The 21,075-nt window shown below is 36.2% G+C and overlaps 1 protein-coding gene across 7 annotated transcripts in view; it reads left to right on the forward strand.

The window, feature by feature from the left end:
* The window catches only part of LRCH3 (leucine rich repeats and calponin homology domain containing 3), a 123,125-nt gene that overhangs the window by 55,337 nt on the left and 46,713 nt on the right, over positions 1 to 21,075 (forward strand). For all 7 annotated transcript variants that reach the window (XM_054575165.1, XM_054575169.1, XM_054575163.1 and 4 more), the window contains exons 4-6: positions 9,176 to 9,281; positions 14,849 to 14,985; positions 16,055 to 16,164. In XM_054575165.1, coding sequence (XP_054431140.1) covers positions 9,176 to 9,281; positions 14,849 to 14,985; positions 16,055 to 16,164 — 353 coding nt within the window. The remainder of the gene's footprint in view (positions 1 to 9,175; positions 9,282 to 14,848; positions 14,986 to 16,054; positions 16,165 to 21,075) is intronic.

Genomic DNA, 21,075 nt, shown 5'->3' on the forward strand with positions numbered 1-21,075 from the left:
ATAAGTTAATAAGCCATTTGAACTTTCCAAATGAAATCTTGTTAATAACATCAGTACTCTGATTTTTGGTTTAACCCCTATAGGGAAATGGACACTATGAAGGTCAGCCTTCTATTTTTTTTCCTTATATGCTATATATTCTATCTTTATTTCTTTTTAAATTTTTAAATCATGTTTATTCTATTACAGTTGTCTCAGTTTTCCCCCCTTTACCCCCCTCCACCCATCCCACCCCACCCCCCACTCCCACAGTCAATTTCCACTCTGTTGTCCATGTCCATGGGCCATTCTTTGTTTAGTCCCTTCTCCTTCTTTCCACCATTGTCCTCCTTCCCCATCCCCTCTTATCACTTTCAGTCTGCTCCAGGTCACTGTCCAGAGCCAGCTGAGGTGGGACACCGGACTCTGAACCCTGCAGAGCCCATCCTGGGGTTGTCAGGGATGGGGGAAATAAACATGAATTGTCGCAAACACTTCTCTGTTTGCCAGGAGAGGGGGCGTGGCTCTTCCCTCTAGTGGAGAAGGCCCTGAGCCCCTTCTTCTAAAGGCTTTTATTGAAAGGGTTATCAGTGGGGCTCTGTAGTACGAATGTCCAGGTGATGTCATTACATCAGTATGTTAATGTTTACAGAGAATAGATGATGTTTTGAAGAAAACAAATGGCAGGAACACATCGATTTACAGGGATCCAAGAGGAGACTAGTAAATATGAGAGCGTAAACATGAGAGTGCCAGAGGGTTTAGAGTAAGGGTCTGTGAACAATGTAAATTTCCTTACCAGCATGAGCTGGCTATCATAGCTCTTGAGGGAAAAGCAAAGCATGCTTTAAAGAATTTACTCCTAGGCCTGATTTCCCCTGGGAACCGCCAGATCCAGTTTAGGACTGTCTCCAGTATTGTTTCAAGCCTGAGCCAGCCAGGGGGAGGAAGCCGCCAAGAGACAAGGTTACTTCTTTAAGATAGAATGAGGACCCCAGCCATATTCAAGGCGAGCCGAGGGGTGCAGGCCTTTTTGCCCTTTCTCCATGGCCCCCAAGTTTTTGTCCTGCTGCCCATTTTGGCTGTGTCTGGCTTAGGTTGTCCCTTCCATTGAGGGATCTTACTTGTCATTGACTACCAGCCATCACAGGGCCAAGCATGGTGATGTGAGGCACAGGTTTTGTCTCCTCAGTAGCCTGTTACCAAATGCCTTCTTGATTTTTTCCAGCCATGGGGCCCTCTTGCCTATCAGTGGGGCTACAGTTCCTGAAACCAGACAGGGTGTTTCCCAACGTTTCCATGCCTGTGGTTTATTTTGTTCATTAGTTTATTTTGTTGAATAGATTCCACTTATAGGTGAGATCATGTGCTATTTGTCTTTCACCGACTGGCTTATTTCATTTAGCATAATATTCTCCAGTTCTATCCATGTTGTCAAAAAGGTAGTAGTTCCTTCTTTCTTTCTTTTTTTTTTTTTCAATGCAGATTGGTTTTATTTATTTAAATGTCAACACTCATTATAAAATATTAAAAATTTTAAATCAATTATAAGTCTCAGCAATTAAAACAAAATACCACCACCATAGAAATAATCAAGTAGATCAGTGAAATAAAATGAGCATTCTAAAATCAAACTTATATATCTAACAATGAAATATATGATTAAATTGGTATTTCAAATCAGTGGGGAAAATAAGGCTTATTCAACAATATGGTGCATGGACCACTATTACTTGAAATAAAATAAATATAGAGCCCTGTTTCACACATTATACAAAAAATCAATATGTAAGGTCTGAGGAGTTTTAGGAGAAAAAAAACAAAATAATATTTTTCTTACCCTGAAGTAAGATATTCAAACCCAGAAGCTATAAAATAAAATACCAACAATATGACTAGATTAAACATTTAAGACTATATAGTAATGTACATGTAAAAAAAGATAAAGGATAAGTAATAGACTAGGAAAGTATTTGCAACACATCTAAAGAAGGGTTAATAGTTGTTCTTTTTTTAAGGGCATAAATTCTGCAAACATTTAATCAAAAAATGGATAAAGAATACCAAAAAAGTCACTTAAAGCTTTTTAAAAATAATAGAAATAGGCAAGAAGTATACAAAACCAGGTTTAGTTTCAACAAATAATAAAGGAACAATTAAAATAACATCATTGTTACAATCAGATTAATAAGTATTAAAAATATCAGTAATATCAAGTATTGGTGACTGAGAAAGGAACTGGGTGTTCATAGACTCTTTTTCTTCATCTTCTTAAAGCAGCTCCTTTAGCATATCTTGCGGTGCAGATTTGGTGCAGAGGTGTATTCTTTAGCCTTCTTTTGTCTGGGAAACTCCTTACTTCGCCTTCCATTTTAATTGAGAGCCTTGCTGGGTAGAGCAGTCTTGGTTGCAGGCCTTTGCTCTTCATGACTTGGAAGATGTCTTGTCATTCCCTCCTGGCTTGCAGTGTTTCTGTTGAGAAGTCAGCTGCTAGCCGTATGAGGGCTCCCTTGTATGGTACTACCTGTTTCTCCCTTGCTGCCTTTAGGATGCTCTGTTTGCTTTGATATTTGCCACTTTAATGATGAGGTGCCTTGGAGTGGGTCTCATTGGGTTCTTTTTGAATGGGACCCTGTGTGCTTCCTGGACTTGTGTGAATTTTTCTCTCCTCCAGTTAGGGTTTTCCGTAGTTACTTTTTCCAACAGGTTCTCTATCCCTTGCTCCTTTTCTTCCCTTTCTGGTATCCCTATTATACAGATAGTATTACATTTCAGGCTGTGCTGCATTTCCCTCAATGCCTCTTCATTCTTTTTGAGTCTTTTTTTCCTTTTCTTGCTCTTCCTGGTAGGTTTTTTCATACCTTATCCTCCAGCTCGCTGATTCGATCCTCTGCTTCATCTAGCCTGCTTTTGATTCCTTCAGCCGTGTTCTTCAATTCAGAAATTGTGTTCTTCATTTCCTCTTGTCTCCTATTGATAGTTTCCATGTCCTTTTTCATGCTGATAGAGTTTGCAGTAAGTTTCTCATAGTTTCCCTGTAGTTTTTTGTAATTGTCTCTGAGCTCACTGAGCTCGTTGGTCTTCCTTAAAACTGTTGTTTGGAACTCAATATCTGATAGTTGACTTGCCTCTATTTCATTTGGTTCTCTTTCTGGGGATTCCTCCTTTCCCTTCAACTGGGAGGTGTTTCTTTGTCTTCCCATTATTTGTGAGACTCTTCTCTTTTTTCGCATCTGCTTCTTCAAGTAGTCTGTCTTGACTTCCTGACTTTGTGGTGTGAACTTCTATGGTAGGGGACAGCTGTTTTTTCTTTCTGGATCTGACCCCGTCTGACCTTAGGCAGTCTGTTCAAGACTTCCAGGAATCTACTGTCTGTGGGTGTCTCCTTCAGTTGTTAACCTAGTCACTCTGCACTCAGCAGGCTGGCTTAGACACCACGGAGTGGGACAGAATCCGTCCTGGGGGCAGGGTTATTGTGTCCTCTCAGGCTAATACTGCCAGGGGAGTGGTCTGCCTAAGCGAGATGGCTGCTGCGTATGGGGGAAGAGGCAGCACAGGGATTCCACCAGTTACTGTCTCCATTCTTTCCCCAAAGCCTCCATCTCCAGTCTGTCCTCATGTGTCTCTAGACTACTGTGCGCCCCCTTTAGCCAGGGATCTACTATCTGTTGCTGCCACTCTGTACTCAGCAGTCAGGCTTTGGCACCACCGGGCCAGGGCCAAGTCCCTCATGGGGGTGGGGTTATTGGGTCCTCTCACACTGCTGCCACTCAGGGTAGTGGTCTGCCTGAGCCAGATGGCAGCTGCCATATGGAGGATGCGTCAGCACCCAGATCCCGCCAATTACTCTCTCAGTTCTCTCCCCAAGGCCTCCTTCCCCAGTCTCTCCTCAGGCATCTTTAGCCCACTCTGCACCCTCCTTTGCCAGAGACCAGGGTAAGTGGCTGCAAATAAAAATATATTCGTTGGCCCTTTAAAAAAGGCTCTTTGTGTCTCCAGCTGCCTGTCTCTGGTTGATAGCAACCCTGTCGCTTTTCACAGCTGGTTGTTATCTGTGTAGTTTTTGGGCTCTGGTGCTATCGGCTGGAGATCCCTGCTTATGGTTTAGACCTTGCTCTTCTCAGGGGGATCCAACTGGCCGTTTCAGTCTGCTGTTGCTACTACTCGTTGGTGCCCTGCCTGCTTTCTCGAGTCTCTACTGCACTCCTTACCAGTTAGGCTGTGCTAATGATGATTCTTCTGTGTGTACAAGGTTATAAGTGTTCCCTCTCCTTGTTGTTCAGTTGTTTGTTCCAGGTGATTTCTCCACAATTTAGTTGTAATTCCAGATTGTTCCAGGGAAGTGGTCAGTGTGACTTCTACTCATTTCTCTGCCATTTTGATTCTCTCTTTGTATGCTCTCTTTATAGCTTATCTCTGAATCCAAAGTAAGCTATTTTTTACTGCTTTCTATACCTAAGAATCTTAACCTTCACCTACCATTCCTTGTTACTCTTGAGTACTTATGTTCTGGGCATGGCAATAAGACTTTTTCTCTTTTTTCACCACTATAACATTATTAATTGACTGCTATAATTATCATCATATTACAGCTGAGGAAACTAGCACTCAGGTTATTTTCCCAAGTTTCCATAATTGAAGGAGAATTGAAACCCAAAGCCCGTGTTTCATATTTCTGAAATACTCAAATATAATTAAGCCCATTGAGATTTGGGAGTATAGTTCCATGTAGGTTTATTAACAAAGATGAACATCATAAAAAATAAGTACTGTACACATATACTGTAATTGGATCACTTATTAACTGACTTTTTCCAAGTAAATTAGGAATATAAAAGGTCATGTAAAAATTCACAAATACATTAAATCTAGACATTAGACCACTATTTATTTAGAGCCAATTATATCTAGGAAATAGTCCAAAAATACATGTTTGTTGGCATTTCTTCAGAGCTTGGATTAATAACATGAACTAATTGTAAGTTATACTCATTCAAATTCTGATTTTCAAATTATTAAAACTTTCTGTTTCTGCTTATTGAATCTTAAATACTTACAGATATGCCTTGGAAAAGGTGCTTTTAGCTTTCTTACAAAACAAGTGAATTGATATCCTCAGTTATACAAACAGCTTGTGGCAGAGTAAGAATTAGTAATCCTAAAGCTCCTGATTCCCACTTGATGGTCTTTCTGCAACATCCTCATTCATTTTTTAGTGAAAGTAAACTGCTGCTTTTCAGCATATATATTTTCTGAGAGAAATATTATTTTTAAATATTTCATTTATTTATTTTTAATGAGGGAGAGGGAAAGAAGCATCAGTATGTGGTTGCATTTTGTGCGCCCCCTACTGGGTACCTGGCCTGCAACCCAGGCATGTGCCCTGCACTGGAAAGAATCGAACCAGCAACCCTTTGGTTCACAGGCCGGCGCTCAGTCCATTGAGCTACACCAACCAGGGTTCCTGAAAGAAATACGATAGATTGCTCTTACCTTCTGGCTCAAGCTCAATTTTCCTACCCTTTTAATTTCTTTTAAAACCCTTTAACTTAGATGCCTAGAGCATTCAACTAAGGAATACAGTCTCTGATTCTACTTCAGTTATTAATTGGTAGAAAAAAATAAAAAATAGGATTACTTTCTCTAAAAATATTTTGGGAAAATTTAAAAGTAATGTTTGAAGCTTATGGAATATTTTTTTTTTCTTTATTAAGCTTATTTCTAGATATTTTATTTTTTTGGTTGCATTTGCAAAGGAATTGCAGAGGGGTTTTTTTCCATTTTTTTCCCTGAAGTTTCATTGTTAGTATGTAGGAAATTAATGGATTTTTTTTGATGAGATAATTTTTTGAAGAGCATTTAAATTTATTTTTTAGGGAGGGGGGAAGGGAGTGAGAGACAGAAACATCAATGAGTGAGAGAAACATCATCAATTGGCTGCCTCTCACACACCGCGTCAGAGGACATGATGTGCAACCCAGGCATGTGCCCTGACCAGAAATTGAACAAGCGACCTTTTGATTCCAGGCTGGCACTCAACTCACTGAGCCATACCAGCCAGGGCAAGAAGGTAGTGGATTTTTGTACATTGATTTTTGTATCCTGCAACTTTATTGTGTTTGTTTATTGTTTCTATTAGTCTTTTGGTAGAGTCTGTAGGGTTTTCTATATGCAGAGTCATACCATCTACAAAAAGTGACACTTTTACTTCTTCATTCCCAATTTGGATACCTTTTATTTCTTTCTCCTCACTGATTGCTCTGGCTAGGACTTTCAAAACTACATTGAATAAGAGTGGTTAGAGTGGGCATCCTTGTCTTGTTCCTGATTTTAGAGGAAAAGCTTTCTGTTTTTCACCATTGAGTATGATATGGGCTGAGGGTTTCATTAATGGCCTTTATTACGTTGAGGTACTTTACTTTTATACCCATTTTATTGAGTGTTTTAGTCTTAAATGGATGTATCATATTAAATGCTTTTTCTGCATCTGTTGAAAGGATCATATAATTTTTATACTTTCTTTTGTTAATGTGATGCATTACATTGATTAATTTGTGTATGTTGAACCATCCTTGTGCCCTTGGAATAAACCCCACTTGATCATGATATATTATTTTTTAATATATTGCTGTCTTTGATTTGCTGGTATTTTGTTTAGGTGTTTTGCATCAGTATTCATCAGAGATATTGGTCTGTAGTTTTATTTTTTTGTGTCATCCTTGCAAGATTTTGGTATCATGATTATGTTGACCTCATAAAATGTGTTAGAAAGTGTTGCCTCTTCTTCAGTTTTTTAGAAGAGTTTGAGGAGGATAGGTATTAAATCTTCTTTAAATGTTTGTTAGAAATCAGTAGTGAAGCCATCTGGTCCTAGACTTCTATTTGTTAGGAGGTTTTTGGTGGTTGTTTCAATTTTCTTATTGTTTATTGGTCTATTCAGAGTTAGCAGTTTTTCATAATTCAATCCAGGAAGGTTATAAATTTCTAGGAACTTATGCATTTCTTCTAGGTTAATTGAATTTGGTAGCATACAGTCTTTTATATTATTCTAGTATGATCCTTTGTATATCTGTGGTATTTGTGGTAACTCCTCTTTTGTTTCTGATTTTAGGAGTCTTTTTTTCTTAGTGAGTCTAGCTAGCCTGGGGTTTGTCAATTTTATTAATCTTTCAAAGAACCAGCTCTTTCTTGTATTTTTTGAATAGTATTTTTGTTCTCTATTTCATTCAGTTCTGCTTTAATTTTTATTATTTCCTTTCTTCTGCTGGCTTTGGATTACTCCTGTTCTTTTTCTAGTGCTTTAATATTTCATGTTAGGTTGATTACTTGGGATTTCTCTTGTTTCTTTTTTTTTAATGTATTAGGATGACATTGATTAATTGGGTCATATAGGTTTCAAGTGTACGTGTTTATGGTACATTACCAGTACATTGCATTTGTGTGACCCAAAGTCAAGTCATCTGCTGTCACTATATTTGGGCCCCTTTACCCTTTATTACCCTCCTCCACCCCTTTCCCTCTTGTAATCACCATACTGTTGTCTGTCTTATGTCTTTGAGTTTCCATTTTATACCACACCTATGAGTGAACTCATATGGTTCTTAGCTTTTTCTGACTTATTTTACTTAGCATAATATAATTAAGGTCCATCCATGTTGTCACAAATGGCAGTATTTCATCTCTTCTCCTGGCTAAGTAGTAGTCCATTGTTATATGTACCATTTTTTTTAATCCAGTCATCTATCCAAGGACACTTTAGTTATCTCTATTTCTTGGCAATTCAACTAAGGAATCCAGCCTCTTATTCTACTTCAGTGATTAATTTATAGAAAAAATAAAAAATGAGATTATTTTTTCTAAAAATATTTTTGGAAAATTTAAAAATAATGTTTGAAGCTTATTGAATGTTTCTTCTTTGTTAAGCGTATTCCTAGATATTTTATTCTTCTTGAACAGTGCTGCAGTGAACATAGGGGCACATGCATCTTTGCAAATAAAATGTTTTCAAGTTTTTCACGAAGATACCCAGGAGAGGGATTGCTGGGTCATATGGTAACTCTATTCTTAGTTTTTTGAGGAACCAGCAAACTGTTTTTCATAGCAGCTATACTAGTTTACATTCCCACCAGCAGTGAATTTTCCTACCATTTCAATTTCTTTTAGAAGAACCCTTTTAATTTCGATGCTTAGGGCATTGGACTCAGAAGTCTAGCCTCTGATTCTACTGTAATTATTGGTAGAAAAAATGAAAATAGGATTATTTTGGGAAATTTAAAAATGTTTAAAGCTTATTAAACTTTTTGGCAAGTTGTCTTTTCTCATAGTACGTCTATTAATATTTTCTTTTTATTCCTATATTGGAAGAATTTTAAGTGTTAATATGACACCTTGGCACTTAATAACCTAGGCAGCTTCCTACTACTGCGCATAGGTTTACAAATCATTCTGTTGGGTCTCAGAATTATGTAATCCTGAATGTATCAGGGTTGGAACCTAAAGTCAGTCTCTTTTCAGAACCAGTGGAATCAGAATGAAGCTATTACCAAGATACCAGAAGACCTATATAATACATGTTTTGGAATCAGTTTGATCAGATGCTAATAAAGCAGTTTCTATTTTTTTTTGCATAGTCTTTTGAGTTATGTGTACTTTATTATTTTCCCCTCACTTTCAGTCTGACAAGGAATGATTCGAGTAATCTTCAATACATTTTTATATTATAATCTTGAACAGTTTAATTGGTATTTTGAAAATAGGATATTCTTTTAAATAATTCCATCACAATTTATATTATTTTCTTCTAGTTTCTTTGGAACAGTATAAAATAAAAATATTATCCTAAATAGATATTTTTATATTTTTTCTTATTTTCTCTTTTCATTATCTTTTTTTTGATCTGATATCCTATGTATTCTATCTACTACTTAGGTCATTTAATTTTAATTCTCATAAAATTACTGTAGATATATATGAAATGTACAGAATCAGTGAAAATCCTGTACATTTTTATAATTAAATGCTACTATAAACTATGGAATTATCCTTGGACACAGTCATAATTTTTTTACCGCTGGGTGGGACTACAGGTATTCAATTTATCAGTAATCATCTTGTCCAGCATCATTTTACAGATAGTTTAAAGCATGCAACCTGGGAATTTTACAGTAATTCTCTAACTTTTATCTTTTTGAAATAGGATGTAAGCTGCAATGAAATTCAAACAATACCTTCCCAAATTGGTAATTTGGAGGCCTTGAGAGATCTTAATGTAAGAAGAAATCACTTAGTACGTTTGCCCGAAGGTAAGAAATTGTGAAATAAATGTTTTATTATTATTTGACTTTTTATTTTAAAGATCTTTCAGACTGATAGGCACAAGACAAAAATGTATAGAGTTACAGTCAATGTTTAAGATTTAATGGTCTATTTAATATTATCTTTTCCACTGTGAATTTTAAAAGTTAGACTCTTCAGTGAACAGTTCCAATAACTATTGACCAATGATTGTATTTTTAAACCCTGTGAACTATATAATTGGTAACACAGGGTAGGGTCTCTGGAAGTTTTAGTAAACATAACTACTTGGGAGACATACAACATATTTGTTGTATCGTTTCATAACATGAAAAACATTTCTGGGGATCGTTTCATAACATGAAAAACATTTCTGTAATTAGCTCCAACTTTAAAATGGACTTGACTTGAACTAATAACTTTATCCTTCACTGAAAATGTTCAAGTAGAGGCTAAATGACCATTTGTTCATGATGAATAGAGTGAGAGACTATAACCAGTCTCCGTCTAGTTATCCTGGGCTCTAAGCTCTGGTGTATGTATTTGAATGGTAAAAATGATTAAGCAAGTTAATTAAGTATAATTAACAATCTTTTAAAAACACAAATTTATGAAAGAAAAAGCTATAAAAGAAGTGAAAATAAGAAGAACCAGTGTTTTATTAGATAAGATATTTATTTAATTTTATTATGGAAAATTTCTTATAAATAAGTGAGAGCACTGAATCACCCAGCTACACGTCATTAGCTCATGGCAACTCTTGTTTCATCTATACTCCCATCTACTTTCCCTTACTCTATCCTCTAGATTAATTTGAAACAACTTACAGAAATGCATCTGCAGACATTTCAGAATATATATCAGAAAGATAAGAAACATTTGAAAGGTATTTTTATGACAGTGATTCTGTAAATTCTTTGACAAAACATGACTTCCAGTGTATAGTAAATATCATGATACTTTTAAATTACTGTAGAATCCAAATGTTTATACCCGTTTGATGCAGTATGGTATTTAATGGAGACACTAAATCATACAGAAGTGTGCTATTTAGTTCTAACATACTAGTGTAGCTTACTGCAACCCTAAATCCAGCATTTCTTTCCTCTCAACTAGGTTTGTTCAGTTACCCTGCATCTTATATCTTTAGAGCCTTCCTGATTTTTCCCTCGTTCTGCCTTCTGTCACCTCAGGAATGTGAATGAAGGCCTCAACAGAACTGACCAAAATCATGACAACAGGGTCTTGTAGCCCCAAATTTTTATCTAGGATTGCCCTTTTTCTCAGGACCCACCTACTGTGGTTGATCTTTAAAGTCTTACTAATGTAATAATACAGACTTGATGTGAAAATCAGTTAATGAAAACATTGGGGTTTTGGTTGGAAATGAAAATTTGGGGTTTCAGATGACACTGCAGTGTAATAGTTCTGTTATCTAATATGTTCCCATATCATATCTGGAATGTGTATTAAGAAAATTGTGAACTTACCAAATAGTGTCCCATGGTTTTTTTAAAAATTGATTTCAGAAAGTGGGGTGGGGGGTGGACAGACACATCGATTTGTTGTTCCACTTATTTATGCATTCATTGTTTGCTTCTTATATGTGTCCTGATCAGTGATTGAACACGCTGCCTTGGCATATTAGGATGACACTCTAACTGACCTACCCAGCCAGGGCTCAGATGGTTTTTTAGAGTCAGTTTATTTTGTAATCTCAGCATATTCAGTTAAATTTAGATGGCAAGAAAGCTTTATTCTGACTGCTGCACAAGTTAGAGTAGAAGTTCATGTTAATTAATTAAACATTATAATTCAGTAGATAAAATAATTGCATCCTTTGTTATATTGCCATTTGGTTTTAAATTAATTATGTTTATCAAATAATGTATCATCCAAAAAGCAAGTAGTATTAAAAAGCTTAAAATAAATAATAGCATTTCCCCTACCTCAGCCATCTGCCTCCCCAAATTCAATGGCCACAAGCATCTGCTTTCAATTCCTTTGACGCTTCCTTCTGATGTTTGTTGACATATTTCTTATGATATGTTTTCACATCATTATTGCTGAATTTACCAACTTTTTGACACTTAATGTCAGTTTTCTCTAATGGTAGGTGACGATTAAACTTCCTTACATTATCACCATCATACCTTTATTTTATTTATCTTCCCAGTGTAGTTTTATTACAATTTTTTATTAAATTGCTATTCATTGTTTACATTATTATAACTGTATAAATATTGTTCCCTGCCAGTTAATGTACTCTGATTTCACTTTCTTCCTTGTACATCTTGGTTTTGTTGTTTTTCTGGAGTTAATAATTTTTCTGTTTCTTTTAATTTGCTTGTTTTTTTTTGTGTACCTATGGTTAATTCTTCCCCTATTTTTCAAGCAGCCTCATTAGTCAAACTAATCAGATTGCCTACCACTTCTTTACTCCCAGCGTGTCTTCCTCATTGATCCTTTTTTCCTTATCTTCCAGTCTGGGCTGTTTGTTCTGTTATTGCTACCCAGCTTTCTTTGTTCTTTATTGAATACTCTTATTCCTACACTCCATCTCTTTCTCTTTCTTTGTTCTTTAAGAAATTTAAGTTTTATTGAAGTATAATTGACAAATAATTCCTCTTTCTTACTTTACTCATTTTGGTGGAGAGCATCTTTTAGTGGCTTCTAGTAGGAAAACTTTTTTTGGATATTTCACTTGAAAAGAAATATCTTCATTCTATACTCACTCTTGATTAATAATTTGGTTATATATTCTAGGTTGAAAATTATTTTCTCTCAGGATTTTCAGGTCTTTTTTCACTTTTAGCTTTCATTGTTAAAAATTAATGGTTGAAAATTTGATGCTATTTCTCAGGAATCTGTTGTGGTTTTCTTCTGCCAATTTACTATGACTTTGTATGTGCCGCCGCCACCACTCCCCCTGTGGAGGTGGTGAGGGGGCCACAAGGCCCTGCCTGCTCCATTTTTTCTATCTTGGAACTATGTCAGATAAAAATCATTTGTTCGTTTAATTTGGGGGGGAAAAAAAGGAAAGAAAAGAAAATTTGATGCTATTCCTAATTCCAGTCCATTTTTTGTGGCTCATTTTTTTTCTTCCAGAAGATTTTAAGATCTTCCCCTTTTTTCTATTGCTCTGAATTTTATAATGATATGCTTTTTGGGTTTGTTTTTTGTTTTTTAGAGAAGGGGCAGAAAGGGGGAAAGCGAAGGAGAGAAACGTCAATGTGTAAAAGTAACATCAATTGGTTGCCTCTTGCACGTGCCTTACAAGGGACCTGGCCTACAACCCAGGCAAATGCCCTAACTAGGAATCGAGCTGGTGACCTTTTACTTTGAGGGACAATGCCCAACCAACTGAGCCACACCCGTCAGGGCATAAGTTGGGGGGGGGTGTGGGTGTGGGTGTGGGGGGGTGTGGGTGTGGGTGTGGGGGTGTGTGTGTGTGTGTGTGTGTGTGTGTGTGTGTGTGTAGATTTTATTTATTTATTTATTTTCAGGAAGAGAGAGAGAGAATCATCAATGTGTAAAAGAAACATAGATTGGTTGCCTCTCACAGGCACCCCAGTGGGGGACTGGGCCTGCAACCCAGGCATATGCCCTGACCAGGAATCGAACCAGCAACCTTTCACTTTGCGGGACAGCATTCGGCCAACTGAACAATGTGCAGTCAGGGCAGTATAAGTTGTTTTAATTCAATGTACTAGATACTTGGTGGGCTCCTTCCAAACCAGATACTCACATTCTTCATTCTGGAAAATTGTCTCACATTTCAATTTTTTAAAAGATTTTATTTATTTATTTTTAGAGGGGAAGGGAGGGAGAAAGAAAGAGAGAGAAATATCAATGTGTGGTTGCCTCTCATGTGCCCCCTACTGGGGACCTGGCCCACAACCCAGGCATGTACACTGTCTGGGAATAGAACCAGCAATGCTTTGGTTTGCAGTCCGGGGCTCAGTCCACTGAGCCACACCAGCCACATCTTACATCTCATTTTTTTAAAGTACGTTTTTATTTTTTTTTTAATTATCATACCGTAAAATTGACTTCTTGAGTGGGAATAGTGCAGCTCTATGAATTTTAACTCATTTTTTTCATGCAACCATCACCACCACAATCAGGGTACCTAAGTATTCCATCACTTCAAAAAAACTCCCTTTATCATTACACCTACCCCTTACCTCTTACCTCTGGCAACTATTGATCTGTTCTTCATTTTTATAGCTTGTCTTTTCTAAAATATCAGATAAATGGACTTACACATGCATTTTCAGTTTGACTTCTTCCACCCAATTTAAAACTTCTCCATGTTTGATATTTCATTTTTCAGAAAATTTTTGACCCATACACCTGAATTGATCAGTAATACCTTTCAGATGATCATACATAATCATGTTAAGCTTCTTGGCTATATGGAAGTTAAAATATCTTGAAGGGCCTGGCAGCCAGGCAGACACTGTGACCACACGGGCTGCCCAGCCTGGCCGCCGCCACCCCGCACCTCTGACGGGGCCGCCTCTCCTTATCTCTTTTTGTTTTTTATGATTTCCTGTCTTCTGGTTTCTTTGTTTTCTCTTTCTAGATTTTTTATGAGTTGGAGGTTGTAACCCTTTAATTGATCCTATGACTTATCTTTTTTTGTTTACTTCTTTGTCATTTTGCTTTATGAAGTGGTATACAGTCTAACCATTCTCCTGAATTTTTAGTTTCTGCCATCATATTTTTCATTTACACAAATGCTTATTATTCTGTGATTTTTTTAAAACATTTCTCTCTTGTTTTAGTAACTCAGCATCCTAACTCTCTGAAGTTAGTTATTAGTTTCAGTTTTTCAAACTCTTCTTTTGTTTCCTATACATTACCTATTTCTTCTGAGTTCCTCTTTTCAATTGGTTTGTGTGTCTTGATTTCTGTCTTACATGTTGGAAGCTATTCTAAATGTCTGTGGATCGTGAACTGTCAGTATAGAGCCAATTAAAAATTTCAAGCCTACTGGGCAGGATTGTGTAATTGTAATTAAGCAGCAAGCTGGCTATTTTGAAGGGAGGGGAGACTCCATATCAGTATCTAAAGGCCTTTTATATTGGACTATATAGTTTCTCCAGAGAATGATTTATTTCTTCTACATTGTTGTGTATATTCCTAATTACCAGCATTCAAGAGCTAGAGTTGGGACAGGACTGGGCAGGAGAGTGCTATGGTCTTGCCATTAAGCATGTAGACTTTCACTTAAATTTTCCATTTTAACAAGCCACTCATTCTGACTTTCTGTTTTGCGTGGGATCCCTGAGTTCAGAGCCTTTCAATTCAATTGCTCTGGAGAATAACTTGTTGACTTCTGTGGTGATTGGAGACGGATAGGACCTGGCTGTAAGGAGTCCAGTAGCTTGCTCTTCATTAGTATTCCTGTCTGTAAACATCTAAATTTTATTTTATACCACTTTGCTCTATCAGTTAATTACTAAGAAAGAATGAAAGTGAATACGTTAAATCCACTAACTAGAAGCTTCTGTTAAAATTGTCTAGTTTAGAAATATTAATTGTTGATTTCCATTTTATCTCTTTGCAGAGCTGGCAGAGTTGCCTTTAATACGTTTAGACTTCTCCTGCAATAAAATTACAACAATCCCTGTTTGTTACCGGAACCTAAGGCACCTACAAATGATTGCCCTAGATAACAATCCATTACAGTCTCCTCCTGCACAGGTAAACAAACTATCATTGATTTGAAGTATGTTAATGAACTTTTTTGGCAAAGGATGAAACTTTAAACTTAAGTTATATACATTTATCTTTTTGTTGAAAATTAAGTTCTTTTAAAATAAATTCACACTTGGTCATTCATTAGAAGCCAAACAGTGGAAGATAAGTACTGTTTCCAGAAGTGTTTTTTTCCTTTCATTAAATTGACTTTTTAAAAAAAAATTGTAGGATTCTTCCTTAAAGTTTTTTCTAGGAAATGAGTTAATTTTTTTCTGGTAAAACTTGAATGTATACAATGTAAATGCTAGAGACAAATAAAAATACTTAACTTTCAAAACTAAAGATTATCAGTACCTTTCTTCCAACCATTGTTCTTGTACCTTCCCATTTTGTAAAGTCGTAAATTCCTATTTTATTTAGTTTGGTCATTTGTTTAGCAGTGACTGAAATAAATCTATTTAATAAGTATCTAAATATTTCCAGGCTGTAGCTTTTTTACTCTTCAGAAATTGGTTGATGGTTATAAGCCTCTGTATGGCAAATATAAAACTTTATGATTAAACCTCATCACTATAGAAGGTTCTCATAATGCTGAAGTATTTATGTCTTGACTTCTGGGACATAAGTCAAGATTTAGCAACAGAAATATCTATAGCTTTAACATTTAAACATTTCCTGCTTTTCTCTCTGGCAGAAAGTAGGATTGAAAACATAATTGTACATGCTCGTTGCATTCCTAAAAGCAAAAGTTGTTGATATAATCCATGTGGGAGCAACGCTTTAAATTCCTGGCTATGCCTAACTAACCAGTGTGATAAGTTTACTTGATGTTCTCTTTGTAATCATAAATTATATATTACTGAAACTTAGTGTCTAGAAAATAAAACCTGTATTTATATCACTTAAGTACATAAAATAAGAAATAATATTTGTTAAAGTATTAGATTTTTAATATTACTGTATGTACTAAATAGAAATGCCTTCTATATCTAATGTACATTAAGTAAAAAGCTGATTGTGATTAAAAAGGAACAGATGAGTATTTTGATTGCATATGTGTTACTTTATTTAGATATGTATAAAAGGCAAAATCCACATATTTAAGTACCTGAACATACAGGCTTGTAAGATTGCTCCAGATCTGCCAGATTATGATAGGAGACCATTGGGCTTTGGCTCCTGGTGAGTACGTTCTATTGTTTGTTTGTTTTTTTGTTTATCATATTCCATCTCACAAGAAATGAAATACACTAGACCCTTAAATCTGCCTGAATATTTGACTAGAGGGAAACAACCTATTTTGATACTGTTTTTCTCAGAATGCTTGTATTAAGTAAAACGTTGATGACTTAGATGTGGCAAAGTGTAGTTCTTCAGGATTTCTCAGCCTCAACACTGTTATTTTGGACCAGGTAATTCTTTGTTGTTACGAGCTGTCCTTTAAATGGAAGATATTTAGCAGCATCCCTGGCTTTTATTGTACTCTCCCAGTATGGCAAACAAAAATATTAATATCTCCAGACATTGCCAGATATCCCCTGGGGAGTTCTGCAGTTGGAAATCACTGGTCTGATTGACTTGGATACGAACCTTGGTTCTGCTGTTAACTAGGAAACTGTGTGTGCTTCATTTTTCTTATAGGGAATCAAGAGGTTAAATATGATGACTACTGATGTCACTTTGGCGTCTTTTTGGTTGTGAATTCCTCGGCTCTATAACACCTGACTTACAAGGTCATCTACTTGGCATTCCCAACCATCTGGAACAATCTTAAATAGCAGGAATTAAATTCAAAAGGCTTTAAACAGGCAAAATTAATGTCTCAGTGAAGGTGAAGTAATGCTCATAGACTTGACTCAAAAGAGAACCTCTATAACCTTCCCTTAGAATCTGTCACATTTTCCATAAAAGCAGAGTCCTAATGAGCTTGCTTCTTGATATCTTAACAAATTTCTATTTTAGTAGAATTTGGCAGGCATATTAAAAGTATAAAAAGTAACATGAGGGGGAAAAAAATAACTAAACAGCAGATACATATTAAAAAATTCAAGTTAGTGGTTAATTCTTGAGAGGAAGGAAGATTCAGTGTGAAAGAGGTTGCGGGGTCTTTAAAGGTATCAGTAATGTTTCATCATGTTTTAAAAGCTTTGTCTGTTGTATTCTTTTTTATCTCTATGATATATATTGTAATTTTAATAAGATTTAAAAACAATGAAGCTCTATAAACAGCAATTTGGCACCATTTGGAATATTTGCAAAGAACCTTCCATATTTTAAGTTATTATTATATTTTAGCACAACATAATCATGCTTATTAAGAAAATGCTAAGGTTTATTAAGGTGTGTCATTTGCAATAAAGGGAAATATGCCTTGGAACTTTTAATCAGAAACTATTAGAATTAAATATTTAAATGTTTATGGTATAAAGAGGTAATCTCAAGCTACTTGAAAATTTTACTTACACGGAACATGATTTCTCAAGTATGTTAGGTATTTCTCCATAGAGATTTGATTTCTGCACTTCGCCACAGACCATGCCTTTCTTACTCATTACTAGGACAACTGAATGTTTGGCACACACAGGAGATACTCAACAAGTATTTACTGAATGAATGAACAGTCAGTTTGGTTATATAAATATTAATTCCTTCCTAGTTTTCCTCTACTTTAAAGTCATCAGAAACAACTTGGCAATGACATTCTGGGTTTCTTCATTTATTTTTTCTACTACCTTATTTAATTGCTTGTAATATAGAATTCTTATTTCTCTTTCTGTAGTGTTTTTTATTTTTATTTTTTTAAATATACTTCATTGATTGTGCTGTTACAGTTGTCCCAATTTTTTCTCTTTGTCCCCCTATGCCCAGTATACCCCCATTCTCTCCAGCTGTCCCCCCCAACCTTAGTTCATGTCCACGGGTTGTGCATATGTTTTTTCACTTCCCCATTTCCGATACTATTCTTAACATCCCCCTGTCTATTTTGTACCTACCAATTCTGCTTCTTAATCCCTGTATCTTGTCCCCCATTCATTCCCTTCCCCTTCCCTCTGATCTCCATGTCTATGATTCTGTTCCTGTTCTAGTTGTTTGCTTAGTTTGTTTTTTGTTTTTAGGTTCAGTTGTTGATAGTTGTGAGTTTACCGTCATTTTATTGTTCATAGTTTTTTATCTTCTTTTTCTTAAATAAGTCCCTTTAACATTTCATATAATAATGGCTTGATGATAATGAACTCCTGTAGCTTTGCCTTGTCTGGGAAGCACTTTGTCTGCCCTTTGATTCTAAATGATAGCTTTGCTGGATAGAGTAATGTAGGTTGTAGGTCCTTGCTTTGCATCCCTTTGAATACTTCTTGCCAGTCCCTTCTTGCCTGCAAAGTTTCTTTTGAGAAACCAGCTGACAGTCTTATGAGAACTCCTTTGTAGGTAACTCTCTGCTTTTCTCTTGCTGCTTTTAGATTCTTTATCTTTAACCTTTGACATTTTAATTATGATGTGTCTTGGTGTGGTTCTCTTTGTGTCTGTCTTGCTTGGGACTCTCCATGCTTCCTGGACTTGTATGTCTATTTCCTTCACCAAATTAGAGAAGTTTTCTTTTATTATTTTTTCAAATAAGTTTTCAATTTCTTGCTCTTCCTCTCCTTCTGTCATCCCTATGATTCAGATGTTGGTATATTTAAAGATGTCCCAAAGGTTCCATACACTATCCTCGTTTTTGTTTTTCATTCTTTTTTTTTTCTTTCTGTTCTGATTGAATGCTTATTTCTTCCTTATGTCCAAATTGTTAATTTGAATCCTGGCTTCATCCCCTGCACTGTTGGTTCCCTATAGATTTTTCTTTATTTCAATTTGTATAACCCTAATTTCCTCTTGGGTTTTTTCACTTTGTTTCCATACTCAATAGGCCCTTTGAGCATCCTTCTAACCACTGTTTTGAACTCTACATCTGATAGGTTGGTTATCTCCATTTCACTTAGTTCTTTTTCTTGTGTTTTGTTCTCTCCTTTCATTTGGGTCATATTTCTTTGTCTCCTCAATTTGGCAGTCTCCCTGTGTTTGTTTCTATGTATTAAGTAGAGCTGCCTTGACCCCCTGTCTTAATATTATGGCCTGTTGTATAAAACTCATCTGCTAATTGTGTGGGGCAGAGCCTTAGGTGATCGCCAGGGCAGGGCTACCCACTTCACTGCTCTGTGGCTCTGTGTCAAGGGAGGGCTCGGAGAGGGGACAGTGCTGCTGCCTGGCTTCTGGAGGTTTGCCCAGCACTTAAAGGGTACCACGTATGTGACTGGTACCCTTCCCACTGTTGCCCTGATACTGAATTTCAGAGGAAGTGGATCTGTGTGCATTCTAAGTCCATGTGGGCCCTTTAAGCAGAGTCACCTGAAATTCCATCCATTTTTTTCTACCATCCCCACCCCTGCTGGTTTTTACAGCTGGAAGTTATGGGGATTTATCTTCCAGGCACTGGAACCCTGGGCTGTATGGTCTGGCCTGGGCCTGGGATCTCACCACCGAGTTATCCCCTCTGGATTCTACCCACCACGTGTGAATGTGGGACTGCCCATGCCACCGCCACCACCTCTTCATGCCACAGCATGTTCCGGTGCCTCTCCACCTGTCCCTGCCCCTCTTACCTGTCTGGATATATGTGGCTTCTTGAGATCCTTGGTTGTCAGACTTCCATATAGCTCGATTTTTTGATGGTTCTGGGTCTTACTTGTTTTGAGGTCTAGTTGTAATTCTTTCTGAAGTTGCGCAAGGAGGCGAAACACATTTACCTATGCCTCCATCTTGACCAGAAGTCTAGAACTCTTATTTCTTATTGAAGTTTTGTTTTTGCTATTTAAAATTTTCATTAAAACTGTTCTGCTCCTATATTCTTAGAAGATATACAACAAATAAAAGTAGCTTTTATTTTATATATACATTAATTGATTTTCTCCCTTGGAGTTAGTAATTCTTGCTAAGAATAAAATTTTTTCCTTCATGAAATATAGAATAGGAAAATTAAACTGCTACCTGTGTGTTTTGAGTGTAAGACAATTAATAGTGAATTCTGGCTAGGCATATGTGAGGGTATGCCTAAAGAAACTAAGGAGGAAGCATCATCACCTATATGAATAATGAGCTTTAACTAAGTGCATTGCTAAATATGAGACCTGTGATTCTGTCATTTGTCTTGGCCCAATTTTTTTTTCACTATAGCAATCCTCATCATATTACTTTAAAAAGATATATTTAAAAAACCTGGGAACAGACTTATGTGTTTCTAAGAGATGAAAGAAAGCTTGAATCAATGGAGAAAACTCCAAAATGGGAAGTCTAAGTAGCATAAATATGTTATGTCTCTCAAGGAATTAGTAATTGTAGACCTGATGTACTGCAGTCCCTATAATAATTCTTTTTTTATAAAGCTTTTTTAAAAAATTGATCTTGGGGGAAGGAGGGAGAAGGGGGAGTGGTGAGGGGTTGGGGAGAGAAACATTGCTATGTTGTTTCACTTATTTATGCATTTATTGGTTGCTTCTTGTATGTGCCCTGACTGAGGATCAAACCCCCACAACCTTGGTGTATCAGGACAACGTTCTAACCAACTGAGCTACTCAGCCAGGGCTTTATAATTCTTAATGATGCTCACTAGATTTATCTGTATTCTATATTTTCCGTTTATTCCGGAGCTATGCTACTTTATTTGTAATGGTTTCAGAATGTGCTAGAAATTTAAAAATATACATATATATACACATATATATATAGAAAATTTATATCTTTATATATACTATAAAAAATATTTCCTTCAACTCCTCATGCACCGGTGAATAAGGTAGTATAACTTTGTCTTTCTGACTATGGTACGGATTAGTGAAATTGCATTGTAACTGGCAGTAAGTGAATTTATTCAGAATTCCATCATGTAATCAGAAAGTTTTGGTTCTAGTAGTAGATCCTGTACTTTTGGGCAGTTCACTTTACCTTTTTGAATCTCAATGTCTTCTATATGATCTTTACTCTGTTTATACCCTAACAATAGTTCTGAGGATCAAAAGACCTATGTGTGAAAGTGCTTTACAGATCAGAAAGCCTTATAGA

Source organism: Pteronotus mesoamericanus, unplaced genomic scaffold, assembly GCF_021234165.1.
Source record: "Pteronotus mesoamericanus isolate MK-2021 breed Mesoamerican mustached bat unplaced genomic scaffold, CSHL_Meso_final contig_27, whole genome shotgun sequence".
NCBI lineage: Eukaryota > Metazoa > Chordata > Mammalia > Chiroptera > Mormoopidae > Pteronotus > Pteronotus mesoamericanus.